This window comes from Xenopus tropicalis, chromosome 4 (genome assembly GCF_000004195.4).
Source record: "Xenopus tropicalis strain Nigerian chromosome 4, UCB_Xtro_10.0, whole genome shotgun sequence".
Lineage (NCBI taxonomy): Eukaryota > Metazoa > Chordata > Amphibia > Anura > Pipidae > Xenopus > Xenopus tropicalis.
This window is the reverse complement of record NC_030680.2, coordinates 47,852,742-47,879,684: the sequence shown is the minus strand read 5'-3', so window position 1 is coordinate 47,879,684 and position 26,943 is coordinate 47,852,742. Positions and strand designations below refer to the sequence as shown.

The window sequence follows — 26,943 nt, the reverse complement described above, 5'->3', positions numbered from 1 at the left end:
AACATGGTAGAAATACATTTGGAATTATTTCTGAGGTGACAGGTCCCCTTTAAGGATTGGCTGTCAACTTAGGATAATTTTGCAGCAATAAGTGAATTTTGTTAAATTGTTTTGCAAAACATGTAAATGAATCAGTCTGCTGTGGATTAAGAGCAATAATATCAGTCAGATATATTTGCCAGCAAGGGTGAATACTTACCTATAGTAACCATGTTATTCAGTATCAGAGCAGTTATTGCAGTCATATACTGTTTGCACAATGTATATATGCACAGTTGCAGTTTATCTTTGCTGGAGTCTTGTGAACTATGTCCCATGCAGCATTGTAGGAGGCACTGTGCCTTTGGGCCAGTCTTGAGTGACGTAGAGGAAGGAAGCATTCCCTAGTTAGTTAATAAAACACGTTTAGACATGGAGCTCGGCATTGCTTTGTTGCTTGGTCTAGTAATTCTAGTTATATTTTGCTGTAAGAAGCAACAACCAGTAGGCTTCCCTCCTGGTCCTGCGGCAATGCCTGTTTTAGGGAATATACTGCAGATGGACTTCTCTAATCCCCTAAAGGATCTGCAGAAGGTGAGTGCTGATTATGAACACAGGAAGTTACTATGTGCACAGACATCACAGTCACTTGCCTTTGGCAAAGTTAATTATGCTGTGTTTATGAATGGAATGAGTGCAGTGAATGTGTTTTTTTTCTGATAACATATTTTTCCCTTGTGACAGATTTAGGGTTATAATGTGGTCACTTAATGCAAATTAATTTAAACCATGGGAATACTGAGTTAGTTAATACGAGAATTTTTCTGCTGAGACAACTGCTAGAATTAACACAATGAGACAAGGAGACACAAAAGCAGTGTCATTTTTGGATGCAAAATATCATGTTTTGTAGGAACCATTTTGGTAAACCTGGCCCAACATGTGGTGCATGCTTTTCCGTTCATTTATGTTGGAATCCAGTTCACTTTGTGCAACCTCCTGCTAAGGGATCCTAGGAATCATCAGCAGGTCCAGGCTGAGTGCCCAACACCTACTTCACTAGTGGTTGTGTGCATGCACGGGGAACATTCAGAGTGCAAGTGCATGTGCACACTGATGTCAATTTCTCAGTTGCGTGTGTGTGTGGTGACATCACTTCTGCAATAGACTTGCATTATCATTTCTGTTTTTCAAAAAAAAAAACACTTTTTCTGTGCAAATCCATAACTATGGATCTGCTTTGTGGTCTAACACAGTTGTATTCAAAGTAGGGATGCACCGAATCCCGGATTTGGTTCGGGATTCCGGCCGACTACAGCAATTTTTTAAAGTATTCAGTTTTGGCCGAATCCTTGCTCTGAGCCGAACTGAATCCGAATCCGGAGCACTTGACCACTTAACATGGCTGCTGCTTCAGGTGAGCTTAAGCTTACCTTCCTGCCTGCCTTCTCATGCCTGCTTCCTGCCAAAAGCTCGGGCCCCCTTAAAAAATTCTGGGTCCTGATCGGTTGCGTCTTGTGCGTGCACGTGACTTCATGATGCATGGGGTGCGACCGTATAAAAGTGTGGGCTGCAGGGGGCCAGACGCAGCCAGACTGAGGAACCAGAAGAAGAAGGTTGGCGCCGGGGGAGGATGCTTGGAAGGACACTGAGGGGAGTTACAGGATGCTGGTGAGTGGAGCTTGAGGATGCTGACGGGGCGAGCTGGAGGATGCTGGGGGGGGGAGCTGGAGAATGTGGTAGGAAAGGGTTGGATCCGGGGGAGGATGCTGGGAAGGACACTGAGGGGAGTTAGAGGATGCTGGTGTGTGGAGCTTGAGGATGCTGGGGAGGGGGAGCTGGAGGAAGCAGTGGGGGAGCAGGAAGCAGGGGGGAGTGCACCCTAGTATGAGGACACTGGGGGAGGACCAGCAATGTCTTAGGGGGCCCTGGGCTGGCGCCAATGCAAAATGTAACCCCTGGCTACCAATATTTTAGGGGGGCCCCGGCTACCAATGTCTGTGTGTCCTTTGTACTGATGTCAGGAGTCACTGGGGGAGGGGCCATTGGTGTTGTGCTGAGCTGATTTTTACCAAGTTTGGCTGTTAACTGTTTAAAAGGAAATAAATGCTTTCTATCTAGATCAAAATATTGATCGCTCAGAAGATCCTTTTCAATGGTGGAAAAGAAATAGAATTATCTTCCCAAATTTAGCAAAAACTACCCAGATCTATCTCTGCTCTCCATCTACATCAGTTCAAAGTGAACAGCTTTTAGTACAACTGGGGGGTGTTTGTTCTCAAAGTCGCTCTAGACTGTCTCCTCAAAATGCTGAATGGCTTATTTTCCTGAAAGCAAATGTCAAGTTTATGACACAGACTACTACTATGTGACTGTGCAAAATAAGTGTAAGTTTAAGTTAGTTATCATTAGTTCAAGTTGCAAACTTGCCACTACCAGGAGGAATTCCACATTTTCAAGCTACGCAAAAATGCAATGCAATTAACCCTTTTGACAATTTTACTGCTTTTAATGTTCTGTGTGCCACTGCTCTCTGAGAGAATGCACGTGGCTGTATCCTTGCTGTGGTATTGCTTATTTGCCTTTTTATGTTTTTAGTTCAATACAGAATCATTGCTGTTGTTGTTGGGTATTGTTTGTGGTACTTGTAGGGGTTTGCTAAAATGTGCCCCACTGGATGTATACCCCTAGGATAGGCCCTGGGAGGGTAATGGTTAAGGTACAATGGGTATAGCCTGGTATATCTATAGTTAATGGGGAGTATCCCCGCAGTTCGGGTTATGGCCACAGGGTGGTGCATAGGCCCATATAAGGGAAACAGCCATGTGCTGGGAGCCATCTTAGTTTGGGAGCCTCTAGAGAGAGGAGCTCCCCTGTGAGTAGTTAGTAGTTTCCATGTGTCAGATCACTCTAGGAGTGAGATGTAGTTAGGGTACAGTTAGAATGGGCAGAAATAGCCCCTCCAGGAGTGGTAGAGGGATTAGAATCCCCCAGCAGTACATCAGCTGGAGTGTAGGGACTCAAGAGTCTAGGTAGGTGGTTAGGCTGCCGCTAGAAGGGGTACTACTCTGAGGGTACTTAGTCGTGAGTACCGGGGATGAGTCCTGGAGGTGGTCTGTCTTGGCGTGAGTACCGGGGAGAGCCCTTAGAGAGGGTCTCTTGGCGTGTAGTACCGGGGAGGACATCTAAAAGGGATCATCCTGGCGGGAGTACCGATAAGATACCCAACAGGGGTAGGTACTCTAAAGGTTTAAAGAAGGAGAGTGTCCCCTGCACTGTGTTTGTATTGCCACTCCTGGAGAGGTCCTGCCTAATAAACAACCAACTGTTTCATCACAACTGTGTGTTCATCGTGTCTGCCTCAAGGAGCACCTACATACCAGTAAGTGAATACCCAGGGAGGGGATACCCCTTGGGGGTTGTGTGAGGTCTCAGGCAGCACTACACCAAAGTATCAAGTCCCAGGGAGGGAGTTGTAGTTCTCCCATAACAGAGCCCTGGGTGGAGGCACGCCATTTAACAGAGAAGTCCCTGCTTCCCCCATAGTAAGCGGGGCTCAGGACTCCTGGAAGCGCCAACCAGTGAAAGATCAGCAGGTAGTGCCACATCTATTTATAAAGTGGGCTACATACTGTAACTTCTGGGTTTCCCTGATGATGAGGATGAGGGATGATGAGCACATAAATGGCAAAGCTTTTACTGTACTAGGGATATATTCATTATGCCGTGTAAAAGTAGAGTGAATCGTTACTGGTCATGTTGCCCTGGGCAACCAATCAGCAACTAGATTTCAACAGTTAGAAAACAAAAACAAAGCTTCACCAGTAATATTTCACTCCACTTTTACACCGCATGATAAATAATACCCGTAAGTGTCTGTAGCTACTACTAGTATAGTATTACTAGTATTTCATTATGCGTGATATCTTTTTAAAAAAGTCTTCAACTCAGTATGGCATGTACAGTCTGTGTGAATTCTGGACTTTTTCAATTCAATATGTCTTCTACAACTCATCAATCAATAAAAAGGCAGCAGTAACAATCAAACATCTTTATTTTATAAAGTATAGCATAATAAAAATTTTAAATCAATTTCAGTTGCAGTTAGTAAAATACATTCTTATTTCTTGGCAACTAAAAAGTGTTTACCATATATTGCAATAATTAAACAAGCTGTAGGCAAAGGCTTACTATCTAATACCCTAGCCCTGCTCTACATATGTTTCCAATGTTTTCTTTAGCTTTAGTAAATTGTTTTACTATCTACTATCAATAGGATTCGGTTCGGGATTCGGCAGACACAAATGCCACAAGTACCCAAGCGTATCTTCTGTTCCATGTCACCATGATTAGCGCATTGGGTGCCGTTAGGGTTGGGATAGTGGTGGGTGAACGCACACTGTGGCCCCCACATACTTGCGTGCCGTTGCTAGGTAATGCAATCCTAGCTATACATTCAGGACAGATAAGCGCATATAAGCGAATAAAAACAAAGTACCCCAAAACACTATGGGGTTAGTGCCCAAGTATATACAGTGTCACTGGGGCCCCACAGATGTGGGGAATCGTGCCTTTTATGCAACATGTACTGTGGGAGTTATAGTTCCATGTCCCAAATTTGCTAGGTAGTGGGGGCCACTTCAACTCATACCCACATATTCACATAGATATATAAGAGGCCTGTCCTTCTTATGCACCCCTCCATTTAGTGACCAATGAAGCCCATGAAGGTGTGCACCTACGGGGAAAAAAATTTAACCAAGAGAAGAAAGAGGGGAGAGGACAGAATATATGCCAGAGAGACTCAAGGAGACATGATAAATCAGATTGTAAAGGATTTGAACAAGAGACTAGTAAACTGGTTGCAACATGTTACAATACAGCAAAGTCACAAGTGTTAACATCTGGCTACATTGTGCATGCAAATCACATTGTGACATGGGGAGAAACCCCCATCTATAGCAAATAAATTACATATAAAGGTTCAAACAAAACACCCCAGTGGCAAAGTTTCATTCAATCCACGTGGGGCAACAGAGTCCAATTGGTGTATCCAGCGCAATTCCCTCTGTAATAAGGCCAGGTTTCTTTCACCACCCCTATCCAGGGGGGGTTGAAAGTCAATAGCCATGCAGCAAAAGGAGGGTAAGATATGACCCATTTTCAGGAAGTGTCTTGGTACTGGCTGAGTGGGTTTCAAGTCTTTCAAGGCTTTGCTGATTGCCGATCGATGGTTGCCAATACGTTCTCTTAGGGTTGTAATTGTTTTACTCACATAATATAAACCACATGGGCAAACAATAGTGTATATCACAAAGGAAGAAGTACAGGTTAGTCTATGATGTATTTTATATCTCTTACCCATGTGAGGGTGTGGAAAATCCACACCAGTCAGCATACACCTGCATGTCACATATCCTGGGCATTTATAGCATCCAGGTTTGAGTGGTATTGAAAGCCATGTTGAGGTGTCCATGTCCCGATTTATTGAAAAATCTGTCTGAACCAATGTGTCTCTAAGGCTTCTGTTGCGTCTGTAGCCAAACACCGGACGTGAGGCTTGATAGAGGGAAAGGGACTCATCCATATTAAGCATTGCCCAATGATTATTGATAGCTGATTTCAATTTATTTGATGCTGAGCTATATGTGGTGGTGGTTCCTTAGTTTCTTTCTTGGGCTGGGGTTGTAGTAAGTCTTCCTGTTTATATTTGAGTGCTTTGGTTAGTTGATTATAAAGTGTCTGTTCTTTGTACCCCCTAAGTAGGAATCTGTCAAAGGCTTCCCTGAGTTGGTTTTGTGCTATCTCGGGGTCACTGTCATTTCTAATGATACACAGAAATTGGGAATATGGGATCCTTCTGATTGGTGGCTGGTGGGTGAAAACTAGCAGCATGCAAGATCGTATTCCTATCCATAGGTTTACGAAACAATCGTGTGCCCAGCCTATCCCCTACCCTGAAAATCTGGAGGTCCAGGAAATCGGTCACATCAGGGTCAAAAGTCATGGTCCGTTTTATAGGGGAATCTAATTCCTCTAATGTTTTGTGAAACGAAATGAATGAATCCGTGTCACCATGCCACAATAATAGAAGGTCATCAATGTAGCGTTGGTATAAAAGATGGGGTCCTGCCAGGGGTCTAATATTGTCCTGCTCAAATTCCAACATAAACAGGTTAGCATAAGAAGAAGCTAATGCACTGCCCATTGCGGTGCCAGTCAGTTGTAAGAAAAAAAGTGTTTTCAAATCTGAAGTAGTTGTGTGTCAAAACCAGTTCCAACAGTTCTAAATGAAAACACGTGGGTATGCATTTGTCTGGGCGACCCTCTAGTGCCTTTCCACATACCCTATGTATATATATTAGAAGGGAGTGTGTGGCTCTCTTTGTGGAGTTCTGAACTGAGGTGAAGATAAGACTCAGTACAGGAGTTCAAGACCTAGCGCAAAGGTAAACAGCATTTACCTTTGGCCTTTCAGTGATTAGACTTGAACAAGGATCAGATAATGAAAATATTTTTGCTGTTGTAGTACCTCCATCCCCCCTCCCCGTGGTATGTTAGTCAGGCCTGATAGCAAGAGCAGTACTGTGCTTCACCAAGGGGTTATTATTTCACCATGGTAACACTAGCATAGTGCAGGGATCCACTAAGCTTGAGTGAATTATGCAAAGACAGATGGAGCCTTGGACACCATCACTGGGCCCAAAACTGAAGTGCAGTACAGTTGCTAATGCTAAGAGTTAAAGGAGAATGCAAGTCAAAATTTAAAAAGCATACTGCCTAATAGTCCTATTGTTTATTAAAAATGCCACACTTTTGCCTCACCTAATCAAATATTTACTCTGTCACACTTACTTCACATTTTCTATCTGTTTTCTTGAACAGGCAGCCATCTTTAATAAGGTATTCTCCCCTCCCCCCCTCCCCTGGCAGATCCGCTTCTGATTGGCTGGTGCGCATGTTTAGTTTAGAACAGGAGACAGGATCATGTTACACACATGTGCATTGCTACTGAAGCCAGTAGGGGGGAGAGATTTCAGTAATGTCACTGTAGTCTTCACACTGCTGTAGGCTGTCAGCACCATATTTCAGAGAAGCAAGCAGGGATCTGGGAATTTAGATATGCAGGAAGTACTTAAAAAGAATGCCTTTAGACTTACTTTTAATTTATATTAACCTTTCCTTGTCCTTTAAATTGCCACAATCCTTCCTTTTTAGCATGCTGGGCAGAAGCATGGAATGCTACATTGTTATTGTGCATTTTGTCTTATTTTTGTTTTTCTGTGTTAGTTCTCTGAAGTGTATGGCCCAGTATACAGCATATATTTGGGATTTACACCTGCAGTTGTGGTCCGAGGACTCAAATCAATAAAAGAAGTTCTAGTTAACAAAGGCACAGATTTCGCAGGCAGACCTCAAAACAGAATCACAGACGTTATATCAAAAAGCAAAGGTAAAGTAGTCCTGTTCTACTTCTAATTAATATTATAATTTACACTATCTTATAGTTTATATAATATCTTCCTCTTAGTTGCTTGGTGTTTTCGCTTTATTTGTATAAAATAAGCAAGTCTTTATGTGTGTGTTTGTATATATGTGTATGTATGCAATCAGTTATTGGTTGAAAGCCCTGTGTACAGTAGATGATTATCAGTGAGATTCTTAGGGGCTGATTTACTAACCCACGAGTCCGAATTGGAAAAATTCCGATTGGAAAATGAACATTTTGCGACTTTTTTGTATTTTTTGCAATTTTTTTTTTTCGTAACCATTACGACTTGCGCGAAAAGTTGCGACTTTTTCGTAGCCATTACGATTTGCTCGTATCTTGTCGCGACTTTTTCGTATTGAGCGCTCGTAAACTGCGGGCAAAACTTTCAGACTTAGCATGATTTTGGAAGCCTCCCATAGGACAAAATGGCACTCTGCAGCTCCAACCTGGCCCAAGAAAACTGAAACTTTCGTACTCGGCGCGAAGGCTACGAAAAAGTCGCAACAATTCGCTCAAGTTGTAATGCTACGAAAAAGTCGCAACATTTTGCGAAACAGTCATAATGGCTACGATAAAGTCGCAACAATTTACGAAAAAATCGCAAAATACCGATCATTACGAAAAAAACGCATTCGGACGCCTTCGGACTGTTCATGGATTAGTAAATCAGCCCCTTAGTGTTGCCAAATAATGGTCTAGCTTGACGCTAGTGCAAAACCAGTAGCTTAACTTTTCTGCTGCTGTCTAATTATTTCTAGTAGATTTTTAGAAACATTCATTAAAGGGTAAACCCTCCCTTTCTTTCTTTGATAAAAATGACCTTAAAAATCTCACAGAAATGAATAAAGACATGCAGACAAGCTCTATTACACCCTTTGATAAAAAAATATATTTTTTTTTAAAAGGAAAAGAAATAAGTAAACAAAAATTATTGTAAGATACTTTCACTGCAGTTTGGGTGCATGTTTGTAGTAATAGTTACCTTTGACCATTTACTTACGTAATCCTTGTCTTGGAAAGGTTTGGTGGTTGCTCCCTATGGGCAAGCATGGAAAGAGCATAGGCGATTTACATTGTCCACACTTCGTAGTTTTGGCTTGGGCAAAAAGTCAATGGAAGACAGGATTCAAGAAGAAAATATGCACCTAATTCAAGCATTCAAGAATAGCAAAGGTAACAACCAACTTTTACTGTGGCTTGTTTATAATGCCCATACCTAACCAACATTTCTCATTTGTCTCATTCTAACCATTAACTAGTAAGGACTGAAATTGTAAGTAAACTTAAAGGGGTTGTTCATGTTTGAATTAACTTTTAGTATGATGTAGAGGGTGATATTGAGGGTGCAATTGGTCTTCATTTTTATTAGTAGTAGTTTTTTAATAATTTAGCTTGATGTTCAGGAGCTCTCCAGTTTGTAATTTCAGCAGCTTTCTGGTTGCTATAGTCCAAATTACCATAGCAACCAGGCAGTGGTTTGAATGAAAGACTAGAATATAAATAGGAAAGCACCTGAATAAAAATCTAAGGAATAAAAAAATTACAATAACAACTAGAAAGGGAAGTTTGAGAACAAACTTCGTGTTGGCTTGAAAAACGTGAAGTCACTGAATGAAATCTGATCAATTGTTGGCTCCGCCCACTTTTTCTAACCTTGGACCACAGTTATATAGTAAAAACCACTGTGCAAAGTTTGGGGACCCTGGTTTTAATAGTGTCTGAATGACAGCAATTTAAATTTCGCCACTGAAAGTCACCAAGTGAGATCTGATGGGAGGTTGGTGGCTGCACCCCCATTTTCTAACCTGGAACTGCAGTTACCCAGTGACTAACTCTGCAAGTTTAGGGACCCTAGGATTAATAGTTAAAGAAGGGCAGCAGTTTAAATTTAAACCAATAAAAGTCAATAGGTAAATTGTGATTGGTGGTTGGTGAGTGTGCCTACTTTTTCTAACCTTGAGTTGAAGTCACCCAGTGACAAACAGTGGGCACCCTGGCATAAATAGTGTGTGAGGCAGGCAGCACTTTAAATTTAACAAAAAAAAATTCAGTAGGTGAAGTTTGATTGGCTGTTGGTGGCTCCACCCACTTTTGAACCACAGTTACCTGGTGCTTAACCCTGTAAAGTTTGGGGACCCAGGTGTTAATACTGTGAGAATGGCAGCAAGTCAATAGGTAAAATCTGATTGGCTGTTCACAGCTTCGCCCACTTTTGGGCATCCAACAATCATCGTATTTTTATTCAGACTGACCCCATGACTTTGTGATTCAAGTTTGGGGAGTGTAGCCTCAAAGCTGTAAGATTGTCAGTAGTTTCAATTTCCCCATAAAAGTCAATGGGTGAAATTGAATTAGCTGTTGTTGGCTCCTCCCACTTTGGGGTCATCCAACATATGGCGCTGTTTTATTCGGGGTGACTCCATTATTATGTTCAAGTTTGGGGGTGTAGCTTCAAAGCTGTAAACGTGGCAGCAGTTTGAAAATCTTCCCTGTCAATGGGAAAATTGGGGTGTTTGGAGCGGCGCCCCAAAAAGACGGGGGGGCGGGAAAAGCACAAGCAACCTGCTCCGCTATAGGGCGAAGAAGTTTGGGTGTTGTACCCCTCAAACTGTAGGAGGAGTAGCGTTTAGAAAATGGGGGCGCTAAGAAGAAAAAGAACCCAATGCAATAATCATAGGCGGAGGGTGACTTTTTTGTTTGGGGAGGCTAAAGATGGCCCATACACAGACTGACCTACAGCTAATGTGAGACTTCGCTGCTGGTGTAAAAAATTAACCTCCCAACTACCTCTTGCCGTTCCCACTCCCAGGGATACTGTACAAAAGTGCGGGTGGGGGTGCTTTATTTTACCCTAAAAGGATGTAAAAGTATTCATACGTGCACTTCTGTGAGGGGATCTGCAAACATTTGTGTTTGTGATCAGTTAGCTTAAAGGGGTAGTTCGCATTCGAATTCACTTTTATTTTTAATGGTTTTTCAGTTATTTAGCTTTTTGTTCAGCAGCTCTCCATTTGGTATTTCAGCAGCTATCTGGTTGCTAGGGTCTTATTTACCCTAGCAACCAGGTAGTGGTTTAAACAAAAGATGGGAATATTAATAGTTAAGGGGCCTACTTGGAAAAATAAGTAATACAAAATTATAATAATAATAAAATTGTAGCCTCACAGAGCAATATTTTTTGGCCCCCATTTGAAATCTGGAAAGAGGCAGAAGAGAGGCAAATTATTCAAAAAAATTAATTAGGAAGACCAATTGCAAAGTTGCTAGGAATAGGCCATTTTATAACATACTAAAGGTTAACTTAAAAGTAAACCACCCCTTTAGATGTGTTTATGTTAGTTTTAAAGCAAGAAAGGCAGTGGGTACTGACTCCCCATTATATGCAGTGAGACGCAGTCCGTATTTACAAAGCCAGCACATTATATACAGTGAAACACAGTGGGTACTGATGGCAGATATTCAGGCCCTGGCACTATAACACTGGCACGGATACACAACATTGGCCCTACTGTAACTGACTAGAAATGAACAAAACAATGACAAAAAAAAAAAAAAAAATAGTAAGTGCAAAAAACAACAACAAATATATAAACACACAATGAGCTTTTTCAGAGGGAAAGAGTTAACTTACCCTCCATCTGTTAGGGTAGGGGATAGATTATAAATTATTATAGATGTCAGGTCAGGCAAAAAACAATTTAATGTCAGCTAGTGATTCTTTAGAACTGTATAGTACCTGTGGGAATTGGATGAAAACTGCAGCAAAAGTTGAGAGTTGGTTCTTAGGTAAAGTTTACAGCCTGCAGATTCTTCTTTTCAGTCTTCAGTTCTGCACTGCTTCCAGTTTGCAAAATCTCCCGATCCCTGTGTGCATCTGTGCTCTGATTGGTCAATTTTACTGTCTGTCAAGAAAGCTGTGCTCTGATTGAAGAATCCACAAGAAGAAAGATCCAATCGGAGCACAGCAAAACGGGCTTGCAGGAACAGATTTCCAGGACAGTGCAGAAACGGAGTAAGGTTTTTTTTGTTTTGTTTTATTTTTTTTAAATGTGCCAAGCAGGTTTGGGGAGGCTTAGCCTCCCCTAGCCTTATGGAAAATCCGCCTATGGCAATAATATAGTAGCCTCACAGAGCAATAGTTACATAGTTACATAGGGTTGAAAAAAGACCAGTGTCCATCAAGTTCAACCCATCCATGTAAACCCAGCACACCTAACCCACACCTACCAATCTATACACTCACATACATAAACTATAAATACAACCACTAGTACTAATTGTAGATATTAGTATCACAATAGCCTTGGATATTCTGATTGATCAAGAACTCATCCAGGCCTCTCTTAAAGGCATTAACAGAATCTGCCATTACCACATCACTATGAAGGGCATTCCACAACCTCACTGCCCTCACTGTGAAAAACCACCTACGCTGCTTCAAATGGAAGCTCCGTTCCTCTAATCTAAAGGGGTGACCTCTGGTGCGTTGATTGTTTTTATGGGAAAAAAGAACATCCCCCAACTGCCTATAATCCCCTCTAATGTACTTGTACATAGTAATCATGTCCCCAGTTTAGTTGCACGTCTCTGCACTTTCTCCAGCTCATTAATATCCCTCTTAAGGACTGGAGCCCAAAACTGCACCGCATACTCAAGGTGAGGCCTTACCAGGGACCTATAAAGGGGCAAAATTATGTTCTCATCCCTTGAGTCAATGCCCTTTTTTATACAAGACAGCACTTTATTTGCTTTAGTAGCCACAGAATGACACTGCCTGGAATTAGACAACTTGTTATCAACAAAAACCCCTAGATCCTTCTCCATTAAGGATACCCCCAACACACTACCATTCAGTAGATAGTTTGCGTTTATATCATTTCTACCAAAGTGCATAACTTTGCACTTATCAACATTGAACCTCATTTTCCAGTTTGCTGCCCAGTTATCTAATTTTGTCAAATCGCTCTGCAAAGCGGCAGCATCCTGCATGGAACTTATAGTTTTGCACAATTTTGTGTCATCAGCAAAAATAGAAACAGTACTCTCTATGCCCACCTCCAGGTCATTAATAAACAAGTTAAAAAGCAAAGGCCCAAGGACTGACCCCTGCGGTACTCCACTAACCACACTGGTCCAATTAGAAAATGTTCCATTTACAACCACTCTTTGTACTCTATCCTTCAGCCAGTTCTCTATCCAATTACAAATATTATGTTCTACGACAATATAATCCTTAATTTGATCATTAACCTTCTGTGAGGTACTGTATCAAACGCTTTAGCAAAGTCCAAGTAGATGACATCAACTGCCATTCCAGCATCAAGGTTCCTGCTCACCTCCTCATAAAAGGCGACTAAATTAGTCTGGCAAGATCTGTTACGCATAAAACCATGCTGGCACAAAATAATATATTCAAGTATGTATTCAAGTATTCAAGTACCCTATCCCTTATTACCCCTTCCAAAAGTTTTCCTACTACTGATGTCAGACTAACAGGCCTATAGTTTTCAGGCTGAGAACGGGATCCCTTTTTAAATAACGGCACCACATTAGCAATCCGCCAGTCTCTCGGCACCATACCAGACCTCAATGAATCCTGAAGTGAAGAGGTTTGGCAATCACAGCGCTCAGCTCATTTAATACCCTGGGATGAATCCCATCTGGCCCTGGACCTTTGTTTACCTTTACATGTTCAAGTCTCTTTTGAATTTCCTCCTGAGTGACCCATGCGTCAGTAGCTAAATTACTAGAACTGGGCATATTACAAGGGAAGCCTTCATTATCTGGCTCCTCAGATGTATAGACAGATGAAAAATAAGAGTTCAAAATTTCAGCTTTTTCCCCATTCTCATCAACCAACTTACCCCCCCGTGATAATAAAGTTCCCACCCCTTCTTGCTTCATTTTTTTACTATTCACATAATGAAAAAATAATTTAGGATTCTTTTTACTTCTAGCTGCAATATCCCTTTCCATTTCTATTTTAGCTTGCTTGATAGCTTTTTTGCATGCTTTATTTGCTTCCTTGTACCTGATGAAAGTTTCTGCTGTCCCAGCTAACTTGAATGCCCTAAAAGCACGTTTTTTCTTATCAACCTCTACAATAACACTTTTATTCAGCCATAAAGGTTTTGCTTTGCGATGCCTCTCCTTGCTTACAAGGGGGATATACTGTTGTGTATACCTACAAAGCAATGTTTTAAAGATGTTCCATTTTCCTTCTGTGTCTAACCCCATGAAAAGCCTTTCCCAGTGCTCTAGGAACCCAAACCCTTCCTTCCTACACCAAGACTTTAGCCACGCATTTAGCTCCCTAAGCTCCCGCTGTCTCCCTAAACTTGCACGTGGCACCGGCAAAATTTCCGAAAAAATGACATTGGAGGACCTTTGCCTAATCTTAGAGCCTAGATCCCTGAACTCACTCTTTAAAGTCCCCCACCTACCGTTCATTTTGTCGTTAGTACCGATATGTACCAAGACAGCCGGGTCATGCCCAGCCCCTCCCAATAATGTGTCAACCCGATCAACCACATGCCGAACCCTGGCACCAGGAAGACAGCAAACTGTCCGGTTGAAGCGATCCGCTTGACAGATTACCCTGTCCACTTTCCTAATGATCGAATCCCCTATAACCACCATCTGTTTAGGCCTAGCTCTGCTCTCCTCCCCACCACTACTAGAGAAACTGGTCTCCCGGCTGTTAGAGAGATCAGCCTCACCTAGAACCGCCAATCCAGAGTTCACACTCTCATCTTCTTCACACAATCTGGCAAATCTGTTGGGATGCGCAAACCCTGGAGCAGCCTCCCTTTTCCTTTTCCCCACACTAGATTTTCTAACTGTCACCCAGCTTACTGCCCTATCATCCTTTTGCTGCTGCCCTCCCCCCCTACTATCTGACCCCACTAGTTCTTGTTCAGTTAGCAAGAGACCCCTCTCAAGATTGTCGATTGAACGCAGTGTTGCAACGTTCCTCTAGTGCTCTAACGCGAGCCTCTAAAGTGGCAATTTGCTCACATCCACAACAGAGGTATGCACTTTGGAACTGTTGTTCCACAACTGCATACATGTGGCAGGCTGTGCACTGTGTCAGACCTTCAATGTTGCTACCACTCATACTCCCAGTTACAAGAACAGTTAAACAAAAATAGGTGTAAGGACTTGTAGTAAATACCTTTTTTTACCTTGTTTTTAACTCCCTTAGTGTTTAACTCCCTGAGTTTATAACTCCACTTACAGAGCCCCCACTAACTCCTGAGTTTATAACTCCACTTACAGAGCCCCCACTAACTCCTGAGTTTATAACTCCACTTACAGAGCCCCCACTTAAAGAGCAATCACTTACAGAGCACCTACCACCAGAGCAAGCTCCACTGGAGTGCCTGTGGTTCTATTTATGCAGTCTGTAAAGGTCAACTAATCAAACCCCACCCTCCTCAAGCTGAGGGTAATTACAAAGGAATGTAACCTGCTGTTAAGCCTATGGATCCCACAAACTTTGTAAATTAGCTCCAAAAACAACAATTACTTATGAAAAAAAATAAAACCCAACAGTTAAAAAAAACACAATGGTTTTGATAAAGTTAGTAAAGAATACTTATAAGCAGCAGTGGTCTGTGACCCCCTTTTGGAAGGTTTAAAGTGTCAGAAGAAGAAGGCAAGTATTTCAAAAACTCTAATAATCAGCGCCGGATTTCTAATGAGGGCATCCCGAGGCCACCACCATTCTGCCCCCCCCCCCCCGCGCGCGAATACGCGAACAAGTGAAACCCCGCCCCCCCCGTGAAAGTTAAAACTCCCATACAGAGTAATGGGGAGAGGTCCCCATTGCTCCGTATGGGAGGAAAATTTTAAAATTCCGCTACGGTGGGGCGCCCCAAAGTTTGTGCCGCCCTAGGCCCAGGCCTTTGTCGCTTTGCCACAAATCCGGGTGTCAGGATATAGGCCTGTAAGGGTTAATGAAGCAGGCCAAGGTGTCCCAAAATCTTCCCTAATGTGCCAGAAACAGATATACAACAGGCCTCTGGTCCCTAGGGTCTGCAACTTGGGGGCCTATTGGCCCCCCAAGTACATGGGGCAGTGCACGGGTGTAAGCCTTAGTTTATAGTGTTGTCTTTGCTTTAACTTAAGCTGGCTTGAGTTCAGATGAGGTCATTCTGCGTAGTTGTGGAAGCAGTGCATTATGGGAGACATCTGGCAAGTTACACAGCTGTGTACAGATGTGATTGGCTGCACAACAGGTAGGCATTGGCGGGCAGATGTTTCTTGCCCAGCAACTGACTGTTTGTGGCATGTGGGCTGCATATATATAAAGGGGTGCTGGTCAGCTTTGCGCAGAAGTGCTTCCCCCCTGTCAAGCAGGTCAGGATGTTCCCACCCACCCACCCTATAAAAAAAAAGAGAAGTAAAGGTGTACTGTCGCAGCTGTGGAGGTAAGCCCTGGGCTTTTTGGCAGGGGCTAAGAAATAATCAATTTATTTCATTCAAGGCAACCTGCTGGGTTTGAGCAGAGGCTGGCTGGGGTACTTCTTTTCTCTTCTAATTTTAGAAAAGTTATGAAAATGTTTTTCACGGTTTTTGTTAATAAAACAGCTGCGGCCTTTCTCCACCAAAAGCTCCGGTGTCTGGTGTTTTTATTTGGTTATATATGTATGGTATGCGCACACTTTACATGCTACCAGCCCCATGGAACCAGCCATGTGTAAAGGCCTCACAACCTGGAATTTCCAGCTCTAATCCCTGGCTGATAAGAACCATGCCATGTGGGGGAGTGAAAGCCCACATGGGGGTGACTTAGATTTTTGCATCAGGACCCATCATAGGTGATGTGGAGGTCACACCATAACCCAAACTCGCATTTATTGTCCCAGAACCCATACCATTTATACTAGAGGTACCAAAACCTGATTATATGTTTAATTATGTTGGGTTAAAAACCCCAACATACGGTTCTTCGACTTTAGCTTCGACTTTAGCTTCTTCTTCTTTCTTCTATCTTCTTTCTTCTTCCTTCTTTCTTCTTCTTTCCGGCCCCCTGTCTTTTTGTGGCGCCGCTCTGAACACCCCAATTTTCCCATTGACTTTGACAGGGAAGATTTTCAAACTGCTGCCACACTTACAGCTTTGAAGCTACACCCCCAAACTTGAATAACATAATAATGGGGTCGCACCGAATGAAACAGCAACATTTGTTGGATGACCCCAAATTGGGAGGGGCCAACAACAGCCAATCACATTTCACCCATTGACTTTAATGGGGAAATTGAAACTGCTGCCTAACTTACAGCTTTGAAGCTACACTCCCCAAACTTGAATCACACAGTCATGGGGTCAGCCTGAATGAAAATATGATGATTGCTGGATACCCAAAAGTGGGTGGAGCTGTGAACAGCCAATCAGATTTTACCTATTGATTTGGTGGAAATTCAGCCTGCTGCCATTCTCACAGTAACAACCCCAGGGTCCCCAAACTTTTTACACTTGGTCACTAGGAGACTGCAGGTTTAGTTTTGAAAAGTGGGCGGAGCCACCAACAGCCAATCAAATTTCACCTGTTGATTTTTATTGGTTTGATGCCAGAGTTCCCAAACTTTGCACTCACAGTATTAACACCAGGGTCACTAGAGGACTGCCTTTTTATGTTTTAAAAAGTGGGTGGAGCCACCAACAGCCAATCAGACTTCACCTATTGAATATTTTTTTTGCTTAAATTTAAAATGCTGCCTTTCTCGCACTATTTATGTCAGGGTTCCCAAACTTTGCACAGTCAGTCACTGGATGACTACATATTCAGGGTTAGAACAAGTGGGTGGAGCCACCAAGAGCCAATCTATTTCCACCCACTAAATTTCATTGGTTTATATTTAAACTGCTTCCATTATTTAAGTATTAATTCCTGGGTTGTTAAACTTTCCAAACTTAGTCACTGGGTATTTGCGGGTCAAAGTTAGAAAAAGTGGGTGGAGCCACCAACAGCCAATCACATTTCACCTATTTACTTTCAGTGGTGAAGTGTAAAATGCTGTCAGTCTCATAATTTTTATTGGTCACCGGGGGACAGCAGTTCGAAAACAGGAAAAGTGGGTTGGGCCACTAACAGCCAATCAGATTTCATCCATTGAATTTTATTGGTTTAAATTTAAAATGCTGTCATTCTCACACTATGCCAGTGTGCCCGCTGTTTGTCACTGGGTGACTTCGACTCAAAGTTAGAAAAAGTGGGCACACCCACCAACCACCAATCACAATTCACCTATTGACTTTTATTGTTTTAAATTTTAACTGCTGCCGTTCTTTAACTATTAATCCTAGGGTCCCTAAACTTTAGTCACTGGGTAACTGCAGTTCCAGGTTAGAAAAAGGGGGTGGAGCCACCAACCGCCAATCAGATGTTGTTGACTTTCAGTGGGGAAATTTAAGTTGCTGCCATTCAGACACTATTAAAACTAGGGTCCCCAAACTTTGCACAGTGATTTTTACTATATAACTGTGGTCCAAGGTTAGAGAAAGTGGGTGGAGCCCATTCAGTGACTTCATGTTTTTCAACCCAACATGAAGTTTGTTCTCAAACTTCCCTTTCTAGTATTAAATATAAAATTTAATAATTTGTCCTTGATGCTCTAAAATGTACCTACCCTCCGAGTGTATAACTGTGTTGTGTAATAAAAGAAAAAGTTCCACCAGCACACCCTTACCTCCTCCAATGCTTAGTACTTGGTGCACGGCCCAGAGAGTCGGCGCTCCCAATAAAGTCCAATAAGAAATTTAGCCAGCTGTCTGCTGTCTGGAATAAACACGCAGGGGCTAAGCCCCGCTTGCACCATACCTGTTGTGCCAGCTAAATTTCTTAACTGTTGTGTACCTTAGTCCTCTGCATGCTGTATGCTGATTAACCCTTTGACTGCTGGTAAGGAGAGTGTGTCAGTTCCTTACATTAACCCTTTCTCTACCAGTGAGCTTGGCATCTCTCATCACCAGTGTAAGAAGTATGAGAGTGGTGGCAGCTAGTGCTGGGCGGTATACCACCATATACCGAATACCGTTTTTTAAAAAAAAAACTGATATTAATTTTTTAAATACCCCCATACCGGTGTAGATCGGGGTTGCGCCCCGTGCGTACGTGACGTCAGTACGCACGGGCGCAACTTTATAAAAGGGCCTGTCTCCGCCCGTCTTTGGGCAGAAGGGGAAGAAATGAGCGCACAGGTGACTCGAGGTCAGCAGTGAGGGGGAGAGAGCGACTGCGACTGGCGGCAAAAATATTAGGGAGAGTGACTATATCGGGGGACTGTGGGAACCGAGCAGGTGCGGACGTAGCTCTTTGTGTTAATGGTGGTGTGGCATGGCTAATGGCTGAGGGACTGGCACCAGGCATGATATACCAGGCATTGGGCTCTTCTACCTGCGCTTCTGCATCTCTCTGCTTCCGCCAGCAGCCAAAGGCTGAGGCACCATCGCTAGAGATGGATGTGTCTGTTCCTACACCATCCCCCTGGCTGCAGCATTGTAGGAGGGAAATCGCAGTTCTAGCGCAGCGTCTTCAACCACATCCTCTGGCAGACACAGCGAGGCCCAGTCAGCATAGAGATTAGTGGGGAAAGCTGCTGCTGCTGGCTGTGCTGTGCGACTGTTCTTGCTGCACTATGCTTTAACATAGAGCCCTGTGGGGACCAGAGATGCTCTTCTTGTTTCCATAGTATTGGCTGCAGCATCAGCAGCTCTTTCTTCTGTAAATGCTTTATAATGCTGATATTACATGCCCCAGTCAGGGTGGAGAACATCTCTTTGTGAACAGCTGCATACCTAAAAAAAAATACCGTCAAATACTGTGACACCGATATAATTTTGAAAAATACCGTGATATAAATTTTTGGTCATACCGCCCAGCTCTAGTGGCAGCAAGTTGTGTATAAGTTTGGGTGTGTGGGCTGGACTTTGGGGTGCTGTGACGCTAGTCTGACCTATGTGCCAGGTTTGTGAGACTGAGCAGGGGACCCTCTAGACAGCCACGCCAAAAGTCATGTGCGTCTGAAGTGGCATAATCGTGACACCGGGCCTGATAATAATAACTATATAATAATGAAAGACTAATAGAAAAGTTCATAAGAGCTACTTATCAGCACTTGTTATGGTTTAAGAACAACTTAACCATGTTAAATTGGACCTGGTAATATCTAATAATACTGAACTCATCTCTAACATTTGTGTGGGTGAGCATTTGGGGAACAGTGATCACAACATGGTCTCCTTTGAGATAATGCTACAGAGACAGCTCTATAAGGGAGTAACTAAAACGCTCGATTTTAGACGTGCAGACTTTGCCAGTATAAGGGCATCTCTGCAATGTGTCAACTGGGAAAGGCTTTTCATAGGGTTAAACACAGAAGGAAAATGGAACATCTTTAAAACATTGCTTTGCAGGTATACACAACAGTATATTCCCCTTGTAAGCAAGGAAAGGCATCGCAAAGCAAAACCTGTATGGCTGAATAAAAGTGTTAGTGTTGAGGTTGGTAAGAAAAAACATGCTTTTAAAGCATTCAAGTTAGCTGGGACAGCATAAACTTTCATCAGGTACAAGGAAGCAAATAAAGCATGCAAAAAAGCTATCAGGCAAGCTAAAATAGAGATGGAAAGGGATATTGCAGCTAGGAGTAAAAAGAATCCTAAATTATTTTTTAATTATGTGAATTGTCAAAAAATGAAGCAAGAAGGGGTGGGAACCTTATTATCACGGGGGGGTAAGTTGGTTGATGAGAATGGGGAAAAAGCTGAAATTTTGAACTCTTATTTTTCATCTGTCTGTATCTGAGAAGCCAGCTAATGAAGGCTTCCCTTTTAATATGCCCAGTTCTAGTAATTTAGCTACTGATGCATGGGTCACTCGGGAGGAAATTCAAAAGAGACTTGAACATGTAAAGGTAAACAAAGGTCCAGGACCGGATGGGATTCATCCCAGGGTATTAAATGAGCTGAGCACTGTGATTGCCAAGCCTCTTCACTTAATTTTTCATGATTCGTTGAGGTCTGGCATGGTGCTGAGAGACTGGCGAATTGCTAATATGGTGCCGTTATTTAAAAAGGGATCCCGTTCTCAGCCTGAAAACTATAGGCCTGTTAGTCTAACATCAGTAGTAGGAAAACTTTTGGAAGGGGTAATAAGGGATAGGGTACTTGAATACATTGCAGTTCACAATACTATAAGTTTGTGCCAGCATGGTTTTATGCGTAACAGATCTTGCCAGACTAATTTAGTCGCCTTTTATGAGGAGGTGAGCAGGAACCTCGATGCTGGAATGGCAGTTGATGTCATCTACTTGGACTTTGCTAAAGCGTTTGATACAGTACCTCACAGAAGGTTAATGATCAAATTGAGGAATATTGACCTAGAACATAATATTTGTAATTGGATAGAGAACTGGCTGAAGGATAGAGTACAAAGAGTGGTGGTAAATGGAACATTTTCTAATTGGACCAGTGTGGTTAGTGGAGTACTGCAGGGGTCAGTCCTTGGTCCTTTGCTTTTTAACTTGTTTATTAATGACCTGGAGGTGGGCATAGAAAGTTTCTATTTTTGCTGATGACACTAAATTGTGCAAAACTATAAGTTCCATGCAGGATGCTGCCACTTTGCAGAGCGATTTGACAAAATTGGAAAACTGGGCAGCAAACTGGAAAATGAAGTTCAATGTTGATAAGTGTAAAGTTATGCATTTTGGTAGAAATAATATAAACGCGAACTATCTACTGAATGGTAGTTTGTTGGAGGTATCATTAATGGAGAAGGATCTAGGGGTTTTTGTAGATAACAAGTTGTCTAATTCCAGGCAGTGTCATTCTCTGGCTACTAAAGCAAATAAACTGCTATCTTGTATAAAAAAGGGCATTGACTCAAGGGATGAGAACATAATTTCGCCCCTTTATAGGTCCCTGGTAAGGCCTCACCTTGAGTATGCAGTGCAGTTTTGGGCTCCAGTCCTTAAGAAGGATATTAATGAGCTGGAGAGAGTGCAGAGACGTGCAACTAAACTGGTAAAGGGGATGGAAGATTTAAACTATGAGGTTAGACTGTCAAGGTTGGGGTTGTTTTCTCTGAAAAAGAGGCGCTTGCTAGGGGACATGATTGCTCTGTATTAGTACATTAGAGGGGATTATAGGCAGATGGGGGATGTTCTTTTTTCCCATAAAAACAATCAACGCACCAGACGTCACCCCTTTAGATTAGAGGAACGGAGTTTCCATTTGAAGCAGCGTAGGTGGTTTTTCACGGTGAGGACAGTGAGGTTGTGGAATGCCCTTCCTAGAGATGTGGTAATGGCAGATTCTGTTAATGCCTTTAAGAGGGGCCTGGATGAGTTCTTGAACAATCAGAATATCCAAGGCTATTGTGATACTAATATCTACAGTTAGTATTAGTGGTTGTATATATAGTTTATGTATGTGAGTGTATAGATTGGTAGGTGTGGGTTGTGTGTACTGGGTTTACTTGGATGGGTTGAACTTAATGGACTCTGGCCTTTTTTCAACCCTATGTAACTATGTAAATTAGAGGTTTGGACATTTTAGAAAATGAAGGGTTAAATAAGTAAAATATAGTATTGCATAAGATCAAGATACTGTAAACCTTTAATAATTATGGTAAGGAAGTAAAATACTAATTCTTCTTCTTAGTTTTCTTTGTTTTCATTCAGTTTTAAATTCAGAATAGGGTACTAAGCATGGCTCATTGTTCTTTAGATGTCTTATTTGATCCGCACTTTGTCCTTGAGAATGCTGTGTCCAACATTATCTGTTCCATTGTGTTTGGGAGACGCTATGACTACAATGACACTTCCTTTCAAAATATACTTAACCTTGTCCATGAAAACATGAAGTTGGCAACTGGATTTTGGGCTCAGGTAAGAAACCCATTGATACAAACACATAAAATATAGCAGGAATATAAAGTGGATTTACCTATTGCTTAAAAAATAAAGAATAAAAGGTGTCCCCGCTATAAAAAAATCTTTAGAAAATGAATATTATGCTTAATTAGTAATATTGGTTTATACTGGAATGGGATAGGTCATTTAAAAAACCTTCTTTAAAAACCATCTTTGAAAACATATCTGCTTCTGTCTCTATGCTAAAATAAAATTCTGTGTAAGTTAGAGGCAGCCTAATTAATTCACACTATATGGATGGGGTTCTAAAAGCCATGGGGAAGACTGGCCAGCCTTCAAAACTGAAAACGTAGTCCAGTAAAAGTCAGGTCTGAAAATTACCTCTCCAATAAGTGCTGGCACTTATTGGAGAGGTAATTTTCAGACTTGACTTTTACTAGTAAATGAGTTGAAGATTTGCTTACCCTAATAACATGTCCTGGTCCACTGTGCAGTTTTGATTTACATATCCACGCCTGTCCATTATCAGATGTCATCAGAGAGGGCAGGACAAGTGTGACTATATAAGACATATATAAAACATATAATAAATAATTATATTATATATAATATAATAATTTTATATTATGTTTTTATATATAAAACATATTTTATATTATATAAATTATATATTTTATATTTAAAAAATTATATATAAAATATATATATATATATATATATATATATATATATATATACAGAAAAGAACAGAGCACACCCTAATAATAATCAAATGCCCCGGGTGCTTGCAATAACCATGTGTATAGCAAGACAATGAGCCGCACACACAGGGACTTTAGGGAAAATAAGTTACCCACCCAAAGTTATAATGTGAACTTTGGGTGGGTAACTTATTTTCCCTATTAGTATGTAATAGTTAATGTTTATGAGTATTAAAGTTAATGGTGATATTTATCATCTCAATTTTTAGACATGACATGTGACTTTGTCATGTGTCTTGATAGATTGACTCATATGTGTTTTAAAATTATATTTCACTATGAGCTTTGCCATGTGGCTTACTACATTGATATATATGGGATATGTCCTTCCTAGTTTATGTATTATCATGAGTCTAGATGTTTGATAATTATTCTGTTTTTGATCATATGGGGATTTTTTAAGTGCCTGGTATTTGATTACATTTTTTACATTTACATTTTTTTTTTAAATATAAAATATATAATTTATATAATAAATAAATATATTATATAATATATATATATATATCAAATGGAGTCTGCCGGCACTCACGAAACCGATAGTTAATGTTGCCTGGGTGCAAAGTTCAGAAAGAAGTGTGCAAGGAAAAGGAAAAATCACGGAAGTCGCACTCACAGGACTTATACAAAACAAAAAATTTTTTATTGCCAGAGGATATTTATAAATTAAATATAAAATATATATATAAAAAAATATATATTTTATAATAAATATATAATGTATATATTTATAAATTAAATATATATATATATATATTTTATATTATTATATTATAATTTATTTTATTATAATTTAGTATATTATATTAGTAACATAGTAACATAGTAAGTTGGGTTGAAAAAAGACATACGTCCATCACGTTCAACCATAATGCCTATATATAACCTGCCTAACTACAAGTTGATCCAGAGGAAGGCAAAAAACTCCATCTGAAGCCTCTCTAATTTGCCGCAGAGGGGAAAAAATTCCTTCCTGACTCCAAGATGGCAATCGGACTAGTCCCTGGATCAACTTGTACTAAGAGCTATCTCCCATAACCCTGTATTCCCTCACTTGCTAAGAATCCATCCAGCCCCTTCTTAAAGTTATATAATGTATCAGCCAGTACAACTAATTCGGGGAGGGAATTCCACAACTTCACAGCTCTCACAGTAAAAAATCCTTTCCGAATATTTAAATGGAACCTCCCTTCTTCTAAACGGAGTGGGTGCCCTCGTGTCCGTTGGAAGGACCTACTGGTAAATAAAACATTAGAAAGGTTATTATATGATCCCCTTATATATTTATACATAGTTATCATTTCACCTCTTAACCCTTTAAGTGCCAAGGGACGTAGATTCTACGTCCCAGGTACCAAGGGACCAAAGTGCCATGGGACGTAGAATCTACGTCCAATGGCACTGTCGGGTTTACAAGCGCTGCGCTCGCTTTTAAAGCAGCGCAGCGCTTGTAAAGCCTTCACAACCCCCTAGGCAACGAGCGAATAAGGACATACTCACCGATCCGGTCGCCCACCCGCACCGATCGTCGCTCCAGCCAATGACAGCAGTGGACACGCATTGATGACGTGTCCACTGCTGTCCCTTTAAAAGTCGCCGCCTACTGTCGGCTCCCTCACTCCTGCTGCGCACGTTGGACCGGATGGAGCTCCCCTGCTGCCTTCCTGCTGGATTTATCGCCCCTGATCGCCTCTGATCGCCTGCCTGCCTTGGGTAAGCTGAACTACAACTCTCTACCACTGTTTATTTTGCTTATTTCTATCTCAACTGTCTAAAAATTTTTTTTTTTTTTTTTTCAATTTTTTCTTCTATCTTTGTCATTATTACACTTTTGTACACATACACACTTATTTACAACTTTCCCAAGCACACACAGACACTTACACACACACTTACACTTACACTTTTTTTTTTTTTTTTTTTTTTTTTCTTTCTTTCTTTTCTTTTCTTTCTTTCTTTGCTTTCTTTGGCAGTCTTTTTTTTTTACTAAAACTTTATTTCTGATCTTGCTCAATAATTATCTGATTTATTTGGTTGCATTTTAGTGTTTTTTTGGCATTTTCATAATTGATTTCTGTTTTTGAATTATTCTATTGCACTGTAACTTTTTTATTGCTATTGGGTGCTGAATTTGCAGTGACGTTGGTGGATCCAGGGCTCTGACCACCGATTTCATTGCAATTATTGTTCTTCTGTTGGTTTAGGTGGTTTTATTGGATTTTACTGATTTTATGGTGTTTTATCTTTGCATTGTTCTTTGTGTGTTTAGTGCCCCTAAAAGGTTGCTTTTGCAGTGACATTGGTGGATCCAGGGCTCTGACCACCGATTTCATTGCAACTATTGTTCTTTGATTGCTTTTAGTGGTTTTATTCCATTTTAACTTCATTTGATTTCAGTTGTTCTAGAAAGGTCCAGAGGTGCTAAGATTGTTCTGGTAGTTTCTATTGCCAAGGGTTAGGCTGATGCCACACATGGCGTAGGGCTGATTTTTTCAGCAAGTGGAAAAACGATTGCCGAAAATTCAGCCCTACGCTTGCTACTTGTGCCTGCACCCGAATGAATGGGATACGCTCGGGTGCAGGCACATGTAGCCGATATACGCATGAAAACGCGAGACTTTGCATTCTCACGCGTTTTCATGCGTATATCGGCTACATGTGCCTGCACCCGAGCGTATTCCATTCATTCGGGTGCAGGCAAAAAAAAAGGGGTGCATAGAGTGCAGCCCCAATATTATGCATTTTCAGGTTTGGTGGCCATGTACTTATGCGCAACCAGACATAGGTATCGTTTTATTCAGGGGAACTTGCAGATTGATGGTTAGTAAGTTTTTGGTAGTTGCCATGGAGATTTTGGGGAGAAATCTAGGTTTTTTATCTGGTTTTTCCTTGATTTCTGACCAAAGCGCTGACTTCTGCAAGGGACTGCGGCCACAATTTTCCATGTAGAAAGAGAAGAATGGTGTCTCTGAATAGCTGAAGGTGTGCACTTTTCGTAAATATATAGATTGTGGGGGTTATCTCACAGGTAGGGAGGGTTAACACTGAAAAACTGCAGGTAGTGCACATAGAGCGCAGCCCCCAAAATTTCAACTGAAATTGCCCTTATGCATTGCCCCTGTTTTGGGGCATTTGGTGGCCACGTCTTTATGTGCACCCATACATATGGGGTATCGTTTTATTCAGGGGAACTTGCAAATTGAGGTTTAGTAAGTTTTTGGTAGTTGCCATGGAGATTTTGGGGAGAAATCTAGGTTTTTTATCTGGTTTTTCCTTGATTTCTGACCAAAGCGCTGACTTCTGCAAGGGACTGGGGCCACGATTTTTCATGTAGAAAGAGGAGAGTGGCGTCTCTGAATAGCTGAAGGTGTGCACTTTTCAGAAATATATAGTTTGCGGGGGTTATTTCACAGGTATGGGGGTGTTTAGACTAAATAACTGCAGATAGAGCACAGCCCCCCCTTATGCATTGCCCCGGTTTGGGGGCATTTGGTGGCCACGTCTTTATGTGTACCCATACATATGGGGTATCGTTTTATTCAGGGGAACTTGCAGATTGAGGTTTAGTAAGTTTTTGGTAGTTGCCATGGAGATTTTGGGGAGAAATCTAGGTTTGTATCTGGTTTTTCCTTGATTTCTGACCAAAATCTAGGGTTGTATCTGGTTTTTCCTTGATTTCTGACCAAAGCGCTGACTTCTGCAAGGGACTGCGGCCACAATTTTCCATGTAGAAAGAGGAGAGTGGCGTCTCTGAATAGCTGAAGGTGTGCACTTTTCAGAAATATATAGTTTGCGGGGGTTATTTCACAGGTATGGGGGTGTTTAGACT

The 26,943-nt window shown here is 41.5% G+C and overlaps 1 protein-coding gene across 2 annotated transcripts in view; it reads left to right on the top strand.

The window, feature by feature from the left end:
• The first annotated feature begins 391 nt into the window (after positions 1-391).
• Positions 392-26,943, top strand: part of LOC105945483 (cytochrome P450 2J6) — a 70,110-nt gene continuing 43,558 nt past the window's right edge. For both annotated transcript variants that reach the window (XM_031900742.1, XM_031900741.1), the window contains exons 1-4: positions 392-573; positions 7,270-7,432; positions 8,492-8,644; positions 22,208-22,368. In XM_031900742.1, the coding sequence (XP_031756602.1) occupies positions 412-573; positions 7,270-7,432; positions 8,492-8,644; positions 22,208-22,368 (639 nt within the window). In that variant the 5' untranslated portion in view covers positions 392-411. The remainder of the gene's footprint in view (positions 574-7,269; positions 7,433-8,491; positions 8,645-22,207; positions 22,369-26,943) is intronic.